We start from the raw sequence: 16,591 nt of genomic DNA, 5'->3' as shown, positions 1-16,591 counted from the left end.
TTTTTAAGTTAAGCAATTTTGTGTAAGAACACCCAGTTTGTAGAGGATACAGAGATGTGGCAAAGTCTTCAGAGCCATGTGCCATAGAGTAGATTGAGTTAATGCCCTATTCAAGCTACAGGCTGTAGTGGGAAATAATAACGAATATGCAAATCATAAATCTGTCACTCTTGGCCGCTGTTTACTGGATGTCTCCATGGGCCAGAGGCTTAGTACGTAGTGTCATGCGAAATCTCAGAGCAATTCCTCCAATGGAGGTTTTCCTTTTTTTTTTTGAAGATTTCCATTTCACAGTTGAGAAAATGACCTAAGAGAGGCTGGGTACACATGCTTATAGTCCCAGCCACTCAGGAGGTTGAAGCAGGAGGGTAGGATCATTTAAGCCTAGGAGTTTGAGCCTGAACAATATGCCCAGACTCTCCCTAAAAATAAAAATAAAGGCCTGGCAAAGTGTAGCTCACACCTATAATCCTAGTTACTCTTGAGATTCTGAGATCTTAGGATAGGGGTTGGAAGCCAGGTAGGCTTTGAGCAAAAAAGGCTTAAGGAGGAGCCTAGTGGTAGAATGCTTGCCTAGCATGCACGAAGCCCTGGGTTTGATTCCTTGGTATCATATGCACAGTAAAAGCTGGAAGTGGTGCTGTGGTTCAAGTGGTAGAGTGCTAGCCTTGAGCAAACAAACTCAAGGACAGTGCTCAGGCCCTGAGTTCAAGCCCTAGGACTGGGGTGGGGGTGGGGGGGATAAGCTTAAGGACAGCACCTAGGCTGTAAGTTCAAGCCCCAGGATTGGCACAAAACCAATAAATGCCTCAAAGCAATTTGAATCTGAATGATCCAATGTAAAACAATTAAAAGCTAGGGCATCAAGGCCTTAAATGGAGTAATGTTGCCCTGAGCCTGTGGCTCATGCCTGTAATCCTAGCTAAGCAGGAGGCTGAGATCTCAGGAACAGGATTCAAAGCTAGTCTGGGTAGAAAAGTCAGTGCTTTGCTCTATCAGTAATAACAGTTAAAGTAATGAATGAAACTAACTTACATGGAGCTCATGTACTCAATCCAATAACTGTTAGAGATTGGGAAGAACTCATTGAGCAATGTAGAGATTTGTTTACATATTTCTTTGGGATGTTAGGTATTTATGGAATTTTAAAGAATCAGGCATTTCTGTACTTGTTTTTTTCAATGTGATGTTCTTCAGATCTACTAGTAAAATTGATAGTTTGATATTTAGGAACATAAAAACGGTAATGTGGATTTTGCCACTTTTGTTTGTGTTCAAGCTTTGGCTTTATAAAAACAGATGGGTTGAGAAGTTACATAAACATTTAAACAAATATAGTGAGAATTTTCTATTAGTGTTTCAGTAGCCTACATCCTATCACATTCATGAAAATTCTGTTAAGTGAGCAAATAAAAAAAAGTTTCTTCTAAAAAAAAAAAAGTTAGTGAGATTCTCATCTCCAATTAACTACCAAAAAGCCAAAAGTGGAGCTTTGGCTCAAGTAGTAGAGCACTGGGCTTGAGCAAAAAGGCTAAGGGACAGTGTCTAGGCCCTGAGGTCAAACCTCAGTACCAGCACACAAAGAAATGGCATACTATCTATCCAGTTTTCCAAAGATGGACACATACGTGCCCCTGTGGTGTGCCTCTAGCCCACCCCAACACTCCTGGGGTACTGGGTATCTAGCCCCTCCTGGGAGCTTGGACCTAAAAGCCCAACGTGCTCTTGAGCCACAGCAGATTCTGATCATCCTCCCAGACTAAGGATTTGAGTTCATACTAGCCTGTGCTTCACTCCCATCTGCCATTGCTTGTTTGTGGCAAGCCAGAAGCCTACGGAATGTGAAGACTACAGTGAAATCTGCAAGAATTTGTGGGCCACGTGGCATCAAGGAAACAGCTGGGGAATCACTCAAGGCTTAGAGCTTGCATTTGATTCTTTGAAGCCTCTCTCAGGCTCTGCAGCTGTGACCTGTCTCTTCCAGTCTCCCCTTTTTGGGTTTGTCTACCTCAGGACTGGTGGGGTGTGTCAGATGACACCAAGAATGTATGTAACACATTATGTAAATCATAATGTACTGAAGTGAGGAACTGTCATCATAGCTATAAAGATCTGACAATTCAGCCCAGGCAGGAAAGTTGGTGAAACTCTTACCTCCAATTAACCACTCAAAAACTGGAAGTGGCGCTGTAGATCAAATGGTAGAGGACTAGCCTTGAGCAAAACTGTTCAGGGACAGCACACAGGCCCTGAGTTCCAGCCACTTGACCAACAGAAAAGAAAGGGGCGGGGCTAGACACCAAAGCCACATATTATATCGCTCCATTTATATGAAGTGTCCAGAAAAAGTGAATCTACAGACAGACTTTTTTGCCCAAGCTGGCTTTGAACTGGGGTTCGCAGATCTCAGCCTCCTGAGTTGCTAGGATTACTGGCGTTAGCCACGGGTGCCCGGTGCTGTCATTCTTGTATTCGAGGCAAGCGCTCTACCACTAGGCCATATTCCCAACCTGTCTTTTTTTTTTTTTTTTTTTGCCAGTCCTGGGCTTGGACTCAGAGCCTGAGCAATGTCCCTGGCTTCTTCTTGCTCAAGACTAGCACTCTGTCACTTGAGCCACAGTGCCACTTCTGGCCATTTTCTGTATATGTGGTGCTGGGGAATCGAACCCAGGGCCTCATGTATACGAGGCAAGCACTCTTGCCACTAGGCCATATCCCCAGCCCAGGCCGTTTTCTTTATATGTGGTGCTGGGGAATCGAACCCAGGGCTTCATGTATACAAGGCAAGCACTCTTGCCACTAGGCCATATCCCCAGCCCCCTGTCATTATTCTTAATGGACACAGAGCCTGTAATTCCAGCACTGTGGAGGCTAAAGAGCGTGGGGAGCTTGATCACACAGCAAAACTGTCTTAAATGGAATGGAGGTGGTTCACACTGCATTCCTAGCTCCTCTGGAAGCAAAGATCCCGAGGATCACGGCTTTAAGCCAGTCAGGACAGAAAAGTCCAAGCAGCCAAAAAGCTGTGCTCGAGGCATGGATCAAGTGTTAAGACCCCTACAAGCTCCAGGCTCTGAGTTCAAATTCCTTTATTCCCCCACCCCCATCCCAAGAAAAAGTATCCTACAAGCGAATTTAAAATTCCAAAGTCAAGAGGTGGGGACGGGGGCTGCCAAACGTCTAGCTCAGGCTCCGTCTGGATAAAGTTCAGTGTCCCAGGGAGAATTCCTGAACCCGTGTGTCTCAGAATTCTCCGAAAGAACGGAGGAACAATCTCCACCCACGAGCCGGGGTCCCGCGGCGAGGCGCGGGCCCCAGCGGGCACAAGCTGAATCCCCGGGGAAAGCCCCAGGCCTTTACCTGAAAACCACTAGGGAGACAGGCGCGGCCCCGGCCAACCCGGAAAGGCCAGAAGAGCTAGTCCAGGTGAATTCTCAGGGGCGGGGAGGCGGGGCCCTGATGACGGATTCCCCGCCCCCTCACGTCGGGCCGGTGGGGGCCAGCTTAGTAGAAGTAGGCGGGGCATGGAGTCCGCGGCGCCCATTGAGCGTAAAGGAGGGAGCTTCCCTGTTGCGCCCAGAGCCCCGCCCCTTCTCTGCGGTGGCCAATAGGCGCGGCGAGTGGGCGGGGCGTCTGCGTTGGCGTCGGCGGAGGCCGGGGAGCTGGAGCGGCTGAGGTGGCTGAGGTGGCCGCTGGGGCTCAGGCGGCGGGCGCGGCCAGGATGGCGAAGAGCAGCGGGGAGAATGGGCCGCGCGCGCCCGCGGCCGGGGAAAGCCTGTCGGGGACCCGGGAAAGCCTGGCCCAGGGCCCCGACGCCACAACCATAGACGAGCTTAGCTCTCTGGGTTCCGACTCAGAGGCCAACGGCTTCGCCGAGCGTCGCATCGACAAGTTCGGGTTCATCGTGGGCTCGCAGGGCGCGGAGGGCGCGTGAGTAGCGTCCGGGGATCTAGGCCTGGGTCCTGGCCGGGGCGCGGGACCTGCGCGGGGCGGGGCGGGCCTGCACCCGGACCGAGCCGCCATCAGGACCCGCAGACGTGTCCCCGTCCCGCCACCCCCCTCCCCCAGCCAGGGCCATCAACCCCTTCCCTCGGTCCCTACAGGCCCGCCCTGATCGGTCGATCGGCAGCCCTACTTCCGATCTGGGAACCCACAAACCAACCCGCCTCTCCTCTTCCCCCTCCCCCCTCTCCCCAGACTGTCCCGAAAAGGACGGACAGTGCCCTCCTCCGACGGCGGGACGACCACAGACACCAGCCCCCAAACTCGGCGCCTCCGCTCTGGCCTTAGGGGTCACAGATGACTGCCCCCTCCCCAACTCGCCTAGATCATAATTAAACATCTGTCTCCTCCCCCACAGACACACTGCCTCCCTGTATCCTCTCCCATCCAGGGAACCTTAGCAGATTTAAAAGGGATCTATTGCTGGGCCCTTCCCCCGGTCCAGGTCAGACCTACCCTGACATCAGGACACACAGACCTCTTGATGGGCTGCCACTGTCCCCAACAGGCAGTCCCCTCCCCTCCTGGCCCTCACAGGCAACAGGTAGGTAGAACACTCCCCCTTTCCAGTAGCTACCCAGCTCCTCAACTCCAGGACATATTGTCAGTTGGCAAATTCTAGGGATGCTGTGGGGGACATATACTTCCTCCTCAAAACCCAAATCTGGGAGGGTGTGAGTAGGAGGGAGGAAACAAGGTCCCTAATTCGGGTAGCACTTTCAGATCCTCCACCCTTGAGCACCCAAGTACTCAGCTGGCTGGTGCAGAAAGGTGAGGCACCTTCTCTCAAGCTGGACAGGGCGGAACCCAGTCCTGAGCCCAGTCCTCCCAGAGATGTAGGTGTGAATTGGTGGTTCCCTTAGGGAAGGTAGATCCTAGACCCCACTCCCATCTCAACCTTCTTGTCACATGTTACAGTATGCACAGAACTGACACTTGACGCGCATTCAGCAGACAGTGGGGACCCTATTCCAGCCACGACCCTACCTAGATCTCCTTTCTTCCCTTCTCAGACTGACCATAACTGCCCCAAATTCCCCCAGTCTTTCTCATGACTTACGGAAATGCTTTAACTGAGAATCCAATTCCACTCTAGCCACCCCAAACTCTCATTCACCAAGCCTCCTCCCTAGGAGAAACCTAAGCCCCGCCCCTCAGGGGCGTTGCCTCTGGTCTCCTGGATCTTCTCCCCTAGCACTCCTTCCTCCTCACTTGTTCACAGCGGGCTAAGCTCATCCAAGTTTAATCTAGACTGAAGAGAGCACCCTTTATTCTTATCCTCTCTGGTTTGAGGTTTTGTCTCCGTTTCTTGGAATGAAATTGTGAGAATCGATAGGAGGCTTAGGGTGTGTTTGAATTGGTACCACATAACCAGGAACCAAGGACCAGGCAGGGGTGGGATCTTGAAAGCTGAAAGGAATTCCCTGCTTCTTTTGTGGAGATCTTGGAAGTAAGAGCTCAGATTTGTTGAATTGTAAGGTATGAGATTTCTTCCTGCATATCTCCCAGGGAGTTGAACAGATCCCAGGGTACAGAGCCTGATGATGTTGTTGGGAACTGGCCAGTCTAGGAATCACACTTATTAGCTGTGCCACTTTGGGCAAGATCCTGAGTCTGTTTGCTCAGGAAAGGCAACAGTTACACCAACAGTGTAGTGAAGGGATTAAATGAGAATTAGGAATGTGGAGGCACCTAGCAGAGTGACTGGTACAAATACTGGCTCAGAAAATGTTCCTTTTCTTTTTCTTCTAAGGGTGCGAGGAATTAGAAGAAAAATGAGGGTATACCGCTGGTATTTGTGAGCAGAGAGGCCCCAGTGGGAGCACCTCCCTTTGGCTGTAGTCTTTCCCAACCAGTCAGCCAGACATCTGTGTCTCCTCCTCCCCCATCAGGATGTGGCTCTGCAGATACCCTTTACATTTCTGGTGTCTGTAGGGCTGGGGCTGAAGTGGAGTTCCAGGCCTACAACTCTCCTTGCCTCACTTAAGCCTGTGGGTCAGCAAAATCTCTGATACTGGAGAGCTTGGGTCTCCCTTGTTTAGTTTATATTGTGGTTCTGAAGAAGCCAAGAATAAGTCCCTGCCCAAGGCTATAAGAGGGGAAGTTGTGGGAAGTTTCAGGGTGACCGCCCTGAACCCAGTCCCGTGGATGAGGGCTAGAAGTCCATGTGCTGGCCCACAGAAGTGAAACATTAGCATTGATGGTTGCAGTGGAGATGGTGGAGACTCTGGGTACAGAGTAAAGGTCCACTTTAGCCACTCTGGGCCAAAGGTTGTCTCAAAGACAAAACAGTTTTGATAGTTGCAAGCAGTGAAAATGGGGAAGAAAAACAGGCTGTTTTGCTCACCTGTCTGTTTATTACCAGGTAGGAGTGGATGATAAAAATCATAACCTGGATGAGCTGGAAGAGATCTTAAAGAGATTGACCAGTTTCAACCTGCCTTATTAGACAGAGGAAACTGAGGCACAGAGAGGAGGAACAGAGCCTTTTAGTGACAGAACCAGGACGTGGACCTAGGCTTTCAGACTCCCAGGATAAGACTCACTGCCTTTGCCATCCTTAAATGTGGCCCTTGGGCTCCAGCAAAATGGGTATCAGACAGACAGGTAAAACTGAAAGTACCTCACAGGAGGGTGACCAGGTGGCTAGTGGAGTTAGAATGTGTTGTCATGATCAGTTCATTGGCCTAATTGGCTGCGGGTGGGGGCCAGGCTTACCCACCTTGCTGCTGTCATTTACTCCTGCCTTGGAGAAAAACTGTGTTTATTTACTGCATCCCAAGTTAGAAAGCTGAAAGGGACCTTAGAAATGGGCTTCATCCTACAGGTGGATATGAAAGAAGTGATCAGTTTTTTTTACATCAGTTAGGAGCAAAGCTTGGCATTAAACCCAAAATTTCTGATGCCAGCCTTATGCTATTCTATGTCTTCAACTTTGTCTAGATACCTTGTTAATCTGCTCTGCTGGAAACCTCTGAAATGTTCCCTGCTTGCTTTTTTGAACAGTAGCCAGAGGCCAGAAAGCAGCTAGCCACAGAAAGAGGAGCGGGCCACAATAAGTTCTCTTGGCTTGGCTGGAGAAAGTCCTAAGAAGACCAGGTGTTCTCAGCTGAGACGGTTAGGAGGATTGATGTTCTCTATTCCATCCTGTGGGGGTAGGCAGAACAAACCTGTGTAGGGAAGAGAAGGTAAGGAAGGGCCAGAGGGATATACATTGGATACCAGGTCTTCTGGTATCCTGGTGCTAGAAGAGGCAAGCTCCTCACTCTCCTCTGCTCCTCTGCCTTTTCCTGGTTGATTCTGAAGACTGCCTGCCTGAGCTGCAGCCTCCCTCCCAACCTCCCTCTGCTCAGTCTTTAGGCCAGATGAGGTGAGGAGCATGCTCTCTGGGATCTTGTGGGCGTTGGCTTCCTATTAGGGGAGCAAGGGATCTGAGCTGGGCTGAGGGAGAAACATCTGGATCAGCAATGTTGGCTTCGTCAGGTCTCCTGCTCTCTGGGCACTCTATTTTGTAGCTGATTAAGACAGCCATGAAACTTTGGAAATCATAAAACAGGCGTAATTGGCATCTCTGTGAATTGGTCTGTGCCAGTTTTTGTTGAGGTGGGGCCAAGGCCCTCCTGGCAAGCCAGAGCCTGCCTCCTTTGCTTTCTTGCCACTTTTCTAGTTTGTAAGCTTAGGACATTCACTTTTCTTGGGCACTTATAGATCCTAGGAGAGCCTGGAGTTGGCAGAGAGCAGTCCTTGGGTGGCCCATCTGGAAAGAGGCAGCTGCATGGAAAGAGGGGCGGAGGGGGGGTGGGGGCTGGCCTGTGAATTTAGACCACAGGCCCTCCCATTTTTTTCTCTCTCTTCCTTTCTTCCAGCCTCAATAGACAAGCCGGTTTAGTAGCCCTGTGGGTGTTCTAGGCCTCAGACAAGACCTGGCTTGGTGTAGGAGGGGGGTCTGTATACCAGCTGCTGTCCTGGGAAGGTGCCTATGTGTCCGCTTGCTAGGAAACCCTAAGCTGTGGGAAAGAGATAAGGTGGTGGAGACTCCTTGATGTTTTGTCCTTTCTGCATCTGGTCTGAAACAGGACCTCTGGGGGGCAGTGAGGCCTGGCATAGGTCCAGTCACTCAATCTGTTTCCACTGGGATATGGGAAAGAAGATGCCATGTGCTCCTTCCTATGACCTCTAGAGTTCGGCTGTCTGTGTGATCTTGGATGTGTTACTTCACTCGTGGGCCTCAGTTTCTCATCTTTGAAATATAAAAGTATCCACTTTGCAAGGTAGTTGTGAAGTTAAATAAAATGATGTTTGTAAAGAACCTGCATTCACAGAGGCGCTCCTCTGAATGTCCTTGTTGCCTCTTAGAGACTGATATTGGCCTTTTCATTGTCTTTCCATCTCTGGCCCTGATGATAGATAAGGGAGACTCAGCACCTCCAGGCAGCAGTGAGCCCCAATCCAGGTGACTTCACCCTTTCCTTGAGAAAGGGTTGTCTTCTTTCTTTGCATGGGCATACTTAGTATAGACTACAGAGTGCCTCATATTTTCCCACTGATAAATGGCAGAACTGTTTCTCCACTTTTGCATTCAGTAACTGAATGTAGCAGGCTGGGTCTTCATCATCCCCAAGGCCCTCATATCCAGGGAACAGAAACCAGACTACATCCCCAGACCCTCTGGGGACAGTGGAAATCCAAGGATGTGCTGTCCAAATGGGAGAAAGATCCTTGGGGAAGTCGTGGAAGCATGGCGTAGGCCTCCCAATGTTCTGAGCCCACATTGCATTGATCTTGACCCCTAAATACTGCAAAGTGGTTATTACATAGACAAGGCAGGGACTATAATAACGCAAGAAAAGCAAGTGTTCTGAGCTTATCCAAACTAGAAAAGTGGCAGGAAAGAGGGATCCAGGACTTGTATCAGGTGAGGCTTCTGAAACTTGGAGAACCATTATATTTAATTGTGGAGCCAGATCAGAGTGGGATTCTAATGCTCTGCCAGCTACATGTCACTGCCCACTTGAGCCCCCAAGCCAGGGGGCATTTCCCATTACAGTGGGACAATCCATCATTCACCTGATTGGCAGTGTCTAGCCAATCACTTCATTTATCCTTCAAACAGCACACTTGAGGGCTAGGGGGCCTCCTTTAGCAGATTAGTCTGCTTATGGAAAATCTGCTACTATTCTGGGCCCGGGGATCTTCCCTGGACAGGGAGAAAACTGCTATACCAACACTTCTGTTACTTTACCTGCTTAGAAGCCCCCTATGCAGGATTTTTTTTTGTGTGTGTGGGGGGGGGAACACCGCAAAGTTTGATTTTGTCTTATCCTCTTTTCCCATCTGTTCTACTCCATCCTATTCCACTGTGTCCTGTCCAGTTCCTTAGCTTCCCCCTGGGAAAGCAGCCTGGGAAAGCTTGCTTTCTTTTTGCAGTTCTGGGGCTTGAACTCAAGGACTAAGCACTGTCCTTGGCTTCTTTTTGCTCAAGGCTAGCACTCTACCAATTGAGCCACAGTGCCACTTCTGGCCTTTTCTATATATGTGGTGCTGAGGAATCGGACCCAGGGCTTCATGTATATGAGGCAAGCACTCTACCACTAGGCCATATTCCCAGCACCAAGGTTTTATACCCTTCCTGGCTTAACCACTTTAGCAGGGAGCTTGTTTCCTAGACAATCTGTGTGCCCTTTTCTCTGCCAGACCCTGTGATTGGAACAAGGAGCACAGAACTGTAACAAGCCTTCTCTGTCTAGTTGCCTCAAGGAGTTCTAAGACTGCTTAGAAAACAGAACCACAAACAAATCTTTACAATGTTGAGCTATGCCAGCTGTAATCGAGGTGTGTGTTTGGTCTATAGGAGGAAGCAGCCAGCTCTTCCTACAGGAGCCTACAAGAAGTGGACCTTTATCCAGGACTCAGACGGGGCAAGCAAGCACATTCCATTGGACAGTAGGAAATCCATGTGCAGGCGTCCACCCAAAAGCTAGCTATTCAAGCTTGGAGTGTAGCGAGAGCAGCAGTGATGAGACTAGTGGCAGGCAGGAGGACAGAAGCAAGGGTAGGCTGGAGAAGAAAGTTGAGCCTTGAATGCCAGGCTGAGGCTTTTTTATTTTCAGAAAGCTTAGTCATGAAAGATAGCAGAATGGAGAGCCAGATCCCAAGTGATGAGACTGTTGAGAGAAACCAGGATAGGCCAGAAGAGCTATGATGAGATCTGGAAATGGTCAAGAATTATGAGCAGAAATGGGGCTGGGTGTATGACTGGCTGTGTGGACTCATGGGTGGTGGGTAGGTTTCTCACAGAGCCTTATCCTGAACTTCCATTTACAGAGAGGCCGACTGTGTCTTCCTCTATAGAGGGCAGTGGGCTGCTGTTAAATTGGCCTTGTCACAGCATTGGGCTCCCCAAGGTGCCTGGCCTGATCACACGCTGGGCCCATCAAGGGGCTCTTTGTCTCTCCTTCCAGCAGGCCAGCGGGTTGGCTGACCCAATTGGGGAGGGAATGGGGAGAGTAAAACTGAGCTTTGTGGGCTCTGCCTGGTAAACATATTGAATAGCGAGGAAGGCACAAGGAGAGCCAGGCTCCTTTCCAAGGAAGGAAGAGGGATGCCTAAGGGCAGGGAACACCTACCTTAGGGTGATATGGCAGTGGGATTTGGGCTTTTGGGCATAGCAAAGGAGAGGCCAGCTTGACCTCACCTGGTATGTTTATTCTGTTCTTGGAGCAGGTGCAGTGGCTGGAACAGGAGGAAGTGAGACAAACTCCTCTGCACTTAAGGGTACCACCAGTGGCTCTTGGAGAGGAAAGATTCTGCCTAGAAGTATGGATTTAGGCTGGTGTGTGAGCACAGGAGTATGGGTGTTGGAGTCAGCTTCATCTCTCTCCCATTCCCCATGTGGTTTGTAACTTAGGCTTGACCTTTAGGCTCTATTTTTCGTCTAGAACTTAGTATATGTGCAGCCCTTTGCAAGCCTGAGAATAGAGACCTATATACCACCTGCACAAGACTTTCAACCTAGCAGGGAAGTTGGACATTAAGAAGTAGTTACAGGTGTGACTGTGTACAAAGGATTGTGTGTGTCAAACAAGATAACTGGGTTAGGAGCAGAGAATAAACAGAGATCACTGAGCAGGGATCAGGAGACCTAAGTCCAGGGCCTCACCAAGCTACTCATTGGCTATGTGACCTTGAGAAGGTTGCTTAGGGTGTGTGTATGTGTGTATGTGTGTGTGTGTGTGTGTACGTGTGTACGTGTGTACTTGTGTGTACGTAGTACCAGTCCTAGGGCTTGAACTCAGGTCCTGAGCACTGTCCCTAATGTTTTTTGCTCAAGGCTAATGCTCTACCACTTGAGCCATACCTCTACATCTGGCTTTTTTGGGTGGTTAATTGGAGATAAGAGTTATATAGACTTTCCTGCCTGGGCTGGCTTCGAACCTTGATCCTCAGATCTCAGCCTCCTGAGCAGCTAGGATGGATTACAGGTATGAGCCACTGGCACCTGGCCTGAGAGGTTCTTCATGTGGGGGTATTCAGTGTAAAGTGTCACCACAGTACATCTCCCAGAAGCCCACGCTTCCAGCATGTACTGCCCCATGTGCGGGTCCCACTGAGCATAGGATAAGCCTCCCCCATACCTATGTAAGTATTATCTAGTTGAAGAATGCTTTTATTTGTTTAGCTTTTTAGTCTGCCAGAAACTCTTTAGCAATGGAAAATTGGTAGCATTAGGAGTATTCTACTTTGTTTATGGATGAGGAAACAGGCTGAGCAAATAATTTAGAAGTGGGCCTAGAACCTGAAATTTCTTCTTCTTTTTTTTTCATAGATCATTTAAGAACATTCTTTATTAGAAAGTAATTTCCCTATTTATTTCTATGATTTCATAGTAGAACCTGAAATTTCTTTCCCAAGTTCCTATCTCATAGAAGCAGGTGGCCACTATATGTCCTTTCCAAGTCTTATAGTCACCCAGTCCCAACTTCTCCTAACTGGCTTCTTGAGTTGTTTTTGTAGCTGAGATTATTGTTATTTTTTCTTCTTCTTCTGGTCCTGTGGCTTGAACTTAGGGCCTGGATTCTGTTCTGAGATTTTTTTGCTCAAGGCTAGCATTCTACCACTTGAGCCACAGCTCCACTTCCTATTTTCTTTTTTTAAATGTGGGGATGGTACAACTTCTATCCACACATAGCCCTTTACAAGTCCCCAGGATATGGCTAGAGCAACTGGGTGGTGAGGAGCCCAGGGAGGCAGTGCGAGCCTGCGGAACGTGTGTTCCTCAGCATGCTGTGGGCTCTGTGCTCTGCTGTGTGTGGAGAGTGATCCTTCCCAGACCTCCTTTTCCTGTCTTTCTGATACTGGTGCTTGAACTCAGAGAGCCTGTGCCTCAGCTTTTTCATTGAAGTCTACTGCATTAGTGCTCAAGCACTACAGCACTTCCAGTTTCTATTGGTGGTTAATTAGAGATAAAAAGTTTCATGGACTTTTCTGTCCTGGCTGCCTTCTGCAATCCTTCAATCTCAGCCTCATGAGTTGCTAGGATTACAGGCGTGAGCCCCCGGCACCTGGCTCCTCTCCATCTTGATCTAAACTTGGCTCAAGAGAGCACAGATTGAAGATATCAGTAGACCCAGCTTTGAGTCCAGCTTCTGGCACTTTCCAGGCATGTGACTATTCTGAATCTGGAAATGGGTCAGTGGTAGGATTGGGATAGGAAGATGTTGTGAGGATTAAGGTGATAGAGAAGGTGTGGAAAGGCACCCAGCTCAGTGTAAGGGCTCTGTATCAGTGTCTGTGGTGCTCTCACTTGTGCATTATTCTCTGGCCTTCAGTGTAATCATAAGAAAGCAAGGCAGTGTGGGGGTGATGATCTGGCTCCTCTCATGTGCTCTGTCCACCCACCCTAGGGTCTTAGGGGGTGAGACACAAGCCAGTCCCCACTCAACTTGAGGTCAGAAGCTTCCTGGCCTTCTAGAGCTGGTTGGGAATTCCCCCCTCCCCCAACCCCCATTGGTTCCTCATTGAGTCATTTGCAGCTGGGAACTCAGACAGCCATGACTGAGAGCTTGCTCTTCTCTCTCACTGGCCCATAAACAAAAGCAGAAGCAAGAGCAGAGGTGGGGCCTACAGAAAGCTTCAAGCCAGCATTTGGCCAAAGACCTGCCTGGGGCCTCTACCCTGCTGGGTGGTGACACTTACCTAGCAGAGAATCCAAGTTTGCTTCATAATTACCGTCATCCTCCTCCACTTTAGACTTTCCTCCTGCCTCTGGATGGCTCCTCCACCTTCCCATAATTGTCATGGTAATGCCATTCATAGAGGGACTTGTATGGTGAGCCAAGTTGTCACCTACCCTCACCTCATTTAATCCTGTGAGATGTCTCCTTACAGTCCCCATTTTATTGAGTCAGAAGTCAAACCCTAGAGAGGAAAAGTGACTTACTAAATAAACATCATGCAGCTTGTGGCTCTCAGTCTACTGCACCCCAAGCTCTTGGGAAGAGAGCAAGGTTTATGTGCACTCAGCCAATTAGACAGGCCAAAGCCAGAGGCCAGGGTCTGGACTCAGTTCAGTACTGTCCACGCTTACTGTGGACCCATTACTTACTTGGTAAAAACCCAATATTTTCTTTTTTACAAAAGGGGATGGCTATCAGGTGCTGATGGCTCATGCCTATTAGGAATCCTAGCTACTCAGGAGACAGAGATCTGAGAATTGCAGCTTGAAGCCAGCTCTGACAGGAAAGTCCATGAGACTCTTATTTCCAATTAACCAACAAAAAGCCAGAAGTAGAGCAAGAGCTCAAGTGACAGAGTGCTGGTCTTGAGCATAAAATCTCAGAACAGTGCCCTGACCCTGAGTTCAGTTCCTAGGACCAGCAAAAAAAAAGGTGTGTGTGTGTGTGTGTGTGTGTGTGTGTGTGTGTGTGTGTGTGTGTGGTGGGGGGGTGGGGAATTGAGTGGTTGATCATTAGAAGGCAGAATTAAATGAAATATCAGTTAAGTGCTGAGTGGTGCCTGGTGCACAACAAGTGCCTGGTAAATGTTACAACAGACATTCAGTTAAGTTAATTGACTATTAGAACTACTGTGCTGAGCCATGTGCTAGCTTTTGAGCAAGACCTAGAGCTGGGAGAGACCTTTATCAAGCTCTTGCTATGGATAAGAGCTTGGCCTCCCTGGATTACAGGTGGAGCTTTGCATTCCCAGCCTACGGTGGAGAACACTAAAACTAAAGAGGCCTGAGGTTCCAAAGTAAGGTGTCAGTTACCACATGTTTAAGTGTCATCCAGGGACCTGGATATGCTGTAGAGAGTAAAACTGGAGCCTCTGCCCTGCAAGAGTAGCTTGTCGTGGAATGCTGCCTCAGCAGAGCGGAGGTCTGGACCCGCTCTGCAGGGCAGCTCACATTCCCTAGACAAGCCATGCCCTTCCTATTAACTTACACTTGCACATACTGGGCCTGCTGCCTGGTGTGCCCTTTTCCCCTTTCTCAGCCTAGCCACTTCCTGTCACCCTTCAAACTAGTTTGTTACCTTTGAAGGGATCTAAATACCTGCACTTACCCCTCCCCCCCCCAGGGACTTCTTGTAGGCTTCTGACACCTTTCACATACTTCATGCTCTTGTACTTTTTTCAGGGTGTGCTAGTTATTTAGTCACCCATCTATCTTTTTTGCCAAGTTGATTTTTTTAAGGGTGGGGTCTGCCTTTTATTCACCTTTGTGGATTTAGAGGCTGGAGCTCAGTCTCTAGAGGTGTGTGAGGAATGTGATGAGGTGCTGATTGTGCTGCCCCTGGAGTGCTTAGGAGGGGTCAGGTGTGGGCGCGAAGCAGTTCTGAATAAGGCCTGTAGTGATCAAGTTAGAGATGGGGGAAGCAGGAGAAACACCTACACCTCAGACCAGGAGTAAGGGAGTGATGTACAGAGGACAGGAAGACCAGACAGCCAGGGCCTATGGTTTCTGTTGGAGAAGAAAGGCAGTAAGGGGCAACCACAAAGGAGGTTAGGCAAAGGAAAGGCCTTATAAAAACAGTGAGCCAGGACTAAATCTGATGAGCTCAATAAACCTAGTAATTCAGCAAGGATGGGTGAAGTTGAAGGCATGGCTCAGTTGATAGAGCTAATGAGCCAGTGAGCCACTGGGTGAAGGTGGCAGGTACTGAGTTTGAGTCCCAATCTCAGAACTAAACGAAAAAGAATGTAAAAGAAAAGAAAGGATGGGTGAGGGGTTTCATATATGAATTGAGGTCCTCACTGGGTACTCTCAGTGAGATTGAGATCTGAGGATCCAATCCCTGACAGGGAATTTCAAGCAGCGTTCTGCTGGGCTGGGGCGTGGGGTGTGGGGGATGTCTTTTGTTGTAAGTAGTCTCTAGCTTCCTGTGTCTATATGGAGGGCTGCCCTGGGGATTCGGTTCTGGACCCTCTCCTATCTGAGTGTACCAGAGTAAGGGGGATTCCTTGGCTTTTCCTCCTTCCTTCCTTTCTTTCCTTCTGTTTTCTTTTCTTTCTGTGGCAGTTCCAGGGCTTGAACTCAGTGCCTGAGCATTGTCCCTTAGTCTTTTTGCTCCAGGCTAGCTCTCTACCACTGGAGCCACCCCTCCACTTCTGGCTTTTTGGTGGTTAATTGGAGATAAGAGTCTCTTAGATTTTACTGCTCAGGTTGGCTTGTGATGCTCAGCTCACAAGCATGAACCACCAGTGCCTGGTGAGTCTTTGTTCTTTTTTTTTTTTTTTTTGCCAGTCCTGGGCCTTGAACTCACGGCCTGAGCACTGTCCTTGGCTTCTTTTTGCTCAAGGCTAGCACTCTACCACTTGAGCCACAGAACCACTTCTGGCTTTTTCTATATATGTGGTGCTGAGGAATCGACCCCAGGGTTTCATCTATATGAGACAAGCACTCTACCACTAGGCCATATTCACAGCCCTCTTGCGCTTTTTTGGATCCAGCAAAGCTGGTCCTAAGAAGGCCATTTATTCAGTTTCTCATGGAATGGGGTGGAGCTGAGTAAATGGAGAGCTGGGCAGAGGCCCAGGGCACCAAGGCCAGTGGAGGGTGGAGAGAACCTGTTTACCATTGTGCACTGACCCGGGCCGGAAGGAGCAGAGCCAGGGAATGCCTCATGGGAAGGAGAGGCAGGACGAGCACTGGCCTGCCCTGGGAGGAAAGGAGGGTGAAGCTGGCCAGATCCTTTCCCTTCCTATAGGGGACCTTTCTACTACCAGCCCTTTCCAAGGCAGAGTGGGCAGGCTGTAGGAAGGCGCACCAGGCTGCTGTGAACCATCGTTTTCCCACACCTCTTGCTGTGTGGTCTTGGGCAGGTCACTTACCCCAGGCCCCTGTAGCTATCTGGGAAAGGATGGCTCACCAGGTGATCTTGTATGCCTATCCGCTAGACATTTTCACACCATCAGCCTATCCTCTCTTGCACCCCAATTTCCCATCATCATTTCTTATAGGACTGGCCTAAAAAAACAACTTATGGTTTTAATCATTACCACCTCTTAGGGGAGTGAACTTGAGATGTTGTCGCCCAGTATACAAAGTAGGTCACCCTTCTAGTATCCTAGAAAAGGTGCTTCTCTCCCC

The 16,591-nt window shown here is 49.2% G+C and overlaps 1 protein-coding gene and 1 long non-coding RNA gene across 4 annotated transcripts in view; both read left to right on the top strand.

Annotated features, from left to right (window-relative positions):
* Tbc1d10a (TBC1 domain family member 10A) overlaps window positions 1–16,591 on the top strand; it is a 51,712-nt gene that overhangs the window by 16,683 nt on the left and 18,438 nt on the right. Inside the window, exon 3 of one of the 3 annotated variants that reach the window (XM_048343281.1) lies at window positions 4,957–5,481. Coding sequence is in view for 1 of the 3 variants with exons in the window: in XM_048343280.1 (XP_048199237.1) it covers window positions 3,722–3,930 (209 nt within the window). In the remaining 2 variants the exon portion in view is untranslated. Of the gene's footprint in view, window positions 1–3,647; window positions 3,931–4,949; window positions 5,482–16,591 lie in introns of those variants that run through there. The other 2 variants (XM_048343280.1, XM_048343282.1) reach the window with 2 other exon arrangements.
* LOC125349278 lies at window positions 3,941–15,144 on the top strand. The gene is made up of 3 exons (XR_007210499.1): window positions 3,941–4,609; window positions 12,775–12,780; window positions 15,134–15,144. It is a non-coding gene; the product is annotated as an uncharacterized LOC125349278 (long non-coding RNA).

This window comes from Perognathus longimembris, chromosome 3, assembly GCF_023159225.1.
Source record: "Perognathus longimembris pacificus isolate PPM17 chromosome 3, ASM2315922v1, whole genome shotgun sequence".
In the NCBI taxonomy this organism is placed as follows: domain Eukaryota; kingdom Metazoa; phylum Chordata; class Mammalia; order Rodentia; family Heteromyidae; genus Perognathus; species Perognathus longimembris.
Note: the sequence above shows the minus strand (reverse complement) of the source record. Positions and strands in the feature narration are given on the sequence as shown.